Below are 4948 nucleotides of genomic sequence, written 5' to 3'. Positions count from 1 at the left end.
AAATCATTAAACAGTTTTACATGTACAGGAATAATTGGACCTGTAGAGGTTATAGTGCAGTTTAAGTTCATTGACATCATACAAAAAGCCAACTATCCCTACTTTTTGGAATGGTGTATAATAACCATTTAACTTTTAATGTGGCTTAAATCATGTATTCCTCATTCTGCTCAGTTTGACCTTCAGCAAGTCATCTGAATGATATCAACATCACTAAACTTATCAAGCTGCAACCATGTGATTGGTTGATCAAATATTTTGGTTAATAAGGAATTGAAAAGCGAGGAAAAAGAAGACCAAATATTAACTTTTAGTCCGTCATCCTTTAGTGCACAATGTATTTTCAGGTCTTTTTTTATTTAAAGTATTTCCCAAAAATGTTTCCTTTTTGCATATTATTCAGTCAGCCAATCCATTTCAATATTTTTAAAATTTTATTAATGTGATTAAAATGAAATATCTTTACAATGTGTTTAAAAAAAATACAAACACAAAAACACAAGCTCATTTACTGTTGCTCACCTAGAACTGGTGGGATAATCTAATGCATCATCTTAAAGGTTTTATCATATTACATGGTAATAAGAGTCAGGACTGTTCTAGAGTTTTTCAGACTAACTTAAACTCCATTAAGCCATCAGGAAAGATGAAGAGCTGCCACTCTTGAGCTAAACTTGGCTTGTCTGGACAGTTTTCAGCAAAGATTCTTCGCCCAGAAAGATAAATGTGCCACGCTTCCTCTGCTGCGGCAGCTGCAGCTTCATAGCCTCTGTTCTGATCCAGAGTACAGCGGGTCTGGAAGTAGCGGTCCAGGACATCGAGAATGGGATCTGTGGCAGAGGAATCCTTGCTGTCGTGATCCGTTTCCACTCCTGACAAGAAGGAGGCGATGATACGGCAGGGGGCCGAACTCGACCCTCGTTGTTCCAGGAGATCCGTGAGAAAAGCAGCAGTGTCACAAAGCAGCGCGGCTACGTGCGCTGCAGCGGACTGCTCACCTGAGTGAAGCCCACTATGGCTGCTGCCTGCAGGGCAACATAGGAAGCCCTCCAGTCTGTCCACAATGATGAGTGATGGAGGTATGGGGGACTCATGTAGGCTGGCAACCTGCTGGAGCAGCTCCTCCAGAGTTCTGGGATATGAAAATGTGATTTTCTAAAAAAAATAAATAAAGAAATAATCAAAAATATATCTATGAATTCTATTTATATAGCACTTTTCATACAAAGCAGCGTAAAGTGCTTTACATAGCAAAACTATAAACTAAACATCAAGAATATCCCAAAATAAAAAATAAGCCATCACATATAAACATTCAAATCATAAAACACACATTTAATCGTTTTCTTTCACACTTAAACAGGTTGATCACATGAACACTCCCATCTACCAACCCAGTCCCTAGTCCCAAACCCCACAGACAAACCCTGGTCCCCAGTATCTGGCTTTAATGCAGCTATGACACAAAAGAAGCCGTACGACTGAAAGAAAATAAGACAACATTTCTTTTTTTTTCCCTCTCAACTCAGCAAAGCAACATTCATTCATTTTCCGAACCGCTTATTCCAATTCAGGGTCGCGGGGAAGCTGGAGCCTATCCCAGCCGGCTTTGGGTGACAGGCAGGGTACACCCTGGACAGCTCGCCAGTCCATCACAGGGCCACACACAGAGAGACGGCAAAGCAACATATTATATTATATTTATTTTCATTTCAGGCCAAAATGCAGCAACTGAAAACACCTTTAACAGAAATTTTCTCCCTTCTGTCACAAGTCTCACATCATAGTGGAGGAAGTTTGCTCTCTTTTCCTATTCTGTTCCAGTTTAGTGACATTTCTGACCTCACAACTCCCTGCTTCTGACTGAATTTGATGGAACAGTGACATTCATTATGTACAGCAGGGGTGTCCAAAGTCGGTCCTCGAGGGCCGCTGTCCTGCAGGTTTCCCATGTATTCCTGTTCCAACACATCTAGCTTCTACTAAATGGATCAAACAGCCAATGACGTGCACAACTGATTAAGCTCTACTACTAATTAATTTGAATCAGGTGTGTCTGAGCAGGGATGCATAGAAAACCTGCAGGATTCTGGCCCTCGAGGACCGGAGCTGGACACCGCTGATGTACAGTCATGGAGCCTTTTTCCCTGCAACATCCTGTTGCTGAAAAACTTTCCATCGCTTTTTCTGTCAGGCTGTCATGTGACAGCCGCATTTTCCAACACCCCCCCCACGTCAGATGCAAACAGCAGGAGATCAATACAAGGGCTGTGTTGATCGAGCACCATGCCTGATTCAGCAAAGAAAGGCAAGAAGACATTACCAGAAAAAGTGAGGAGAAGAAAGAGAGGCAGTGATAAAAGCAGGGGTTCATACTGGACTGACTTTTACTGCCTGGAAAACCTGAACAATAATGACTCAGCTTGAGGTAACGCAATGCAAATCTAGTGTAACCTGATCTGTGGATTTTTTTTTTTAATTTACATATTATTCATATCAGTAACTTTATTTATTTGCTATATTATTACAAGGCTGTCTTATATATTTATATAAAAATGTATATATGTATATATATAATTTTAGACCAGGGCTATTAAACTTGATCCCATGAGGACTGAAATCCTGTAGGTTTTCATGTTTCCCTGCTCCAACACACCTAACTCAAATTAAATGGATCCAACAGCCAATTAATTTCTGCTTAATGACTCATTAAACGATTCATTGTTGTGCTATTTACACATTAATACTTGATGTTTTTATTTTTGTTTTATTTTCTTTTTTGATGAGCTTGCTGCCTCTTGATGTCAAATTTCTAAGATTTTGTCAACAGTACATTGACAATAAAGTATCTATCTATATATCTATCTATTAAGGCTGTGATGATATGCTTTTGTCCCGATCCGATTCGATTCCGATTTTTTGGGGGGCCGATTCGATTTAAATTGTGATTCTCAAAATTCTTCAATATTGATGATTTTTGTAGATTAAAAACAAACAAAAAAAAATTATAAAACTTCTTTTTGCTAGTAATCTTTCTTCATTTCAGTTAGGAAAAAACAACACAGTAGCCAGATCATCATTCTGCTGCTATAATGCCCAAGAACATAGTAAAAAGATCAATAAAAACCATATAAATGGCAAAAATTTTATAGTGGATTAATTTTATTTATTTGGAAAAAAAAAATCAATTTTTTTTGTTAAAAAATCAATTTAAAATTGTGAAGGAAAAAAATCCCAATTTCTCGATTAGATTTTCCCACCCCTACTATTGTGCTCATATGTATTCATCCCCTTTCATTAAAGAAAAGGCTGAATTTATAACAGTCACTCAAATAACTGGAGACTTAAAAAATGAACAATGACTAAAAACTTGCAAAAAATATAATTTAGTAATATAAGACACTGGTTTTTCATTTAATTGAGTTGCAGAAAGAAAAAAACAAAAACAAATTGGTCCTGGACAAATTAGAGCACTTTTCTGTTGAACAGTGGGACAAAATACCTGTCAACAGGTGCAGAAGTCTGACTGAGAGGAACAGAAAACACCTGACTGGAGCGGAAACATTAAAGGATTGTTCAACGAAATTTATGAGTGATGTAATATGTAATAAATTATCTTATTTGTTTGCTTTAAAAAAAAATTCTATTGAACCAGAATTAGAAAATAATGTAATGATTTTCTTAAAATTTTTATTTATTATTACTTTAGTCAATTTCAGCTTATTTTACAGGCAGCTGTTTTTTTCCTTCTTTAATGAAAGGGTATGAATAAATATGAGCACAACTATCTATCTATCTTTCTAAACTGTAAAAACAAAGGACAAAACGTCACTGTATTCGCACATTAATACAGTTGTTAAAGACTAAATTAAACCCATTAGAAACAGAAACCAACATGCATGACAACACGGTCTGCGGATAAAGTGAACCACACCTTCAGACTCTCTGGGCTCAGACTGGGAACACACTTCTGCAGAGACACTGGGAGACTCTGGATTTGTGTTTGGGCGAAAAACACCACTTTAATCCCCATCTCAGAGGCTGCTGTGACGGCCGCCAGTAGCAGCATGGAGCGGCTGACCCGCTGGTTTCCCACCAGTAAAGTGCTGCAGGGTGCTGCTGGTGGAAGACTGGGTGTGACGTCATTCCTCAGAGCTGTCTGTGACGTAAACGTCCTGAACACTAACGTTAAAATATCAGCCATCATTAATAATGACACAATGCCTGTTAGGATTTGTGCAAAACGAGCTCAAGCTTCCCGCTTCTGTTTACGTGTTGCACATTGGTGTTCGGGCTGTTGCAGTCCGACTGGAACATATTTGGGAAAAAAAAACAAAAAAAAAACGTTCCGCGTGTATGTCATAGACATAGACATATATATACATAGACGCCGCATTGTATCACGCGGCCTATACGAGCTGACGTCTCATCGCGCCACCATCTTGGATGGGTCTCTATGCGCCTCCAATGCAGTTATTTGTAAGGTGTAGGTCCAATCACAACAATAATTGCACGAATTTTTACCTGATTTTTTTTCCCCACACTTTGGTTTGTTACAAAAGGCAGAGATATTGTTATGATACAGATCACTGTAAAACATTAACAACAACGTGCTTTTATTCTAAAATATTTTTATGTTGCTATTTAACTAAGACATAAGGTAGCTACAAAATAAATTAATGTATAAATGAATTTGATACTAACATGTTTGATTGTTTATTGATGCATTTGGATTTATCTACCTATTTTTATCTGGTTAAATAAATTATTATTCAATCTTGTGAAATGTAATTCCACACAATCTGCTTTTAATATTACACCGGTCATAGTAACTGTATGCTGAACAAAATACATAAATAGTTGCTGGCTTTCTCTTGCCTATGGTTGACTCTTTATTTACTTTTGTTGATTTATCAAAATAGAGATGCAGTTGTACAAAGTCTGAAAA

At 37.4% G+C, this 4948-nt stretch overlaps 1 protein-coding gene across 1 annotated transcript; it reads right to left on the bottom strand.

The window, feature by feature from the left end:
• Nucleotides 1–609: 609 nt before the first annotated feature.
• Nucleotides 610–4204, bottom strand: swsap1 (SWIM-type zinc finger 7 associated protein 1; the record flags this gene model as incomplete). The annotated part of the gene is made up of 2 exons (XM_079253284.1): nucleotides 610–1155; nucleotides 3935–4204. The coding sequence occupies 2 exons, from the start codon at nucleotides 4202–4204 to the stop codon at nucleotides 610–612; spliced, it is 816 nt and encodes a 271-aa protein (XP_079109410.1).
• Nucleotides 4205–4948: the final 744 nt, after the last annotated feature.

The sequence above is a fragment of the Telmatherina bonti genome (assembly GCF_933228915.1).
Source record: "Telmatherina bonti genome assembly, chromosome: 14".
NCBI classification, from domain to species: Eukaryota; Metazoa; Chordata; class Actinopteri; order Atheriniformes; family Telmatherinidae; genus Telmatherina; species Telmatherina bonti.
This window is presented reverse-complemented; position numbering and strand designations above follow the sequence as displayed.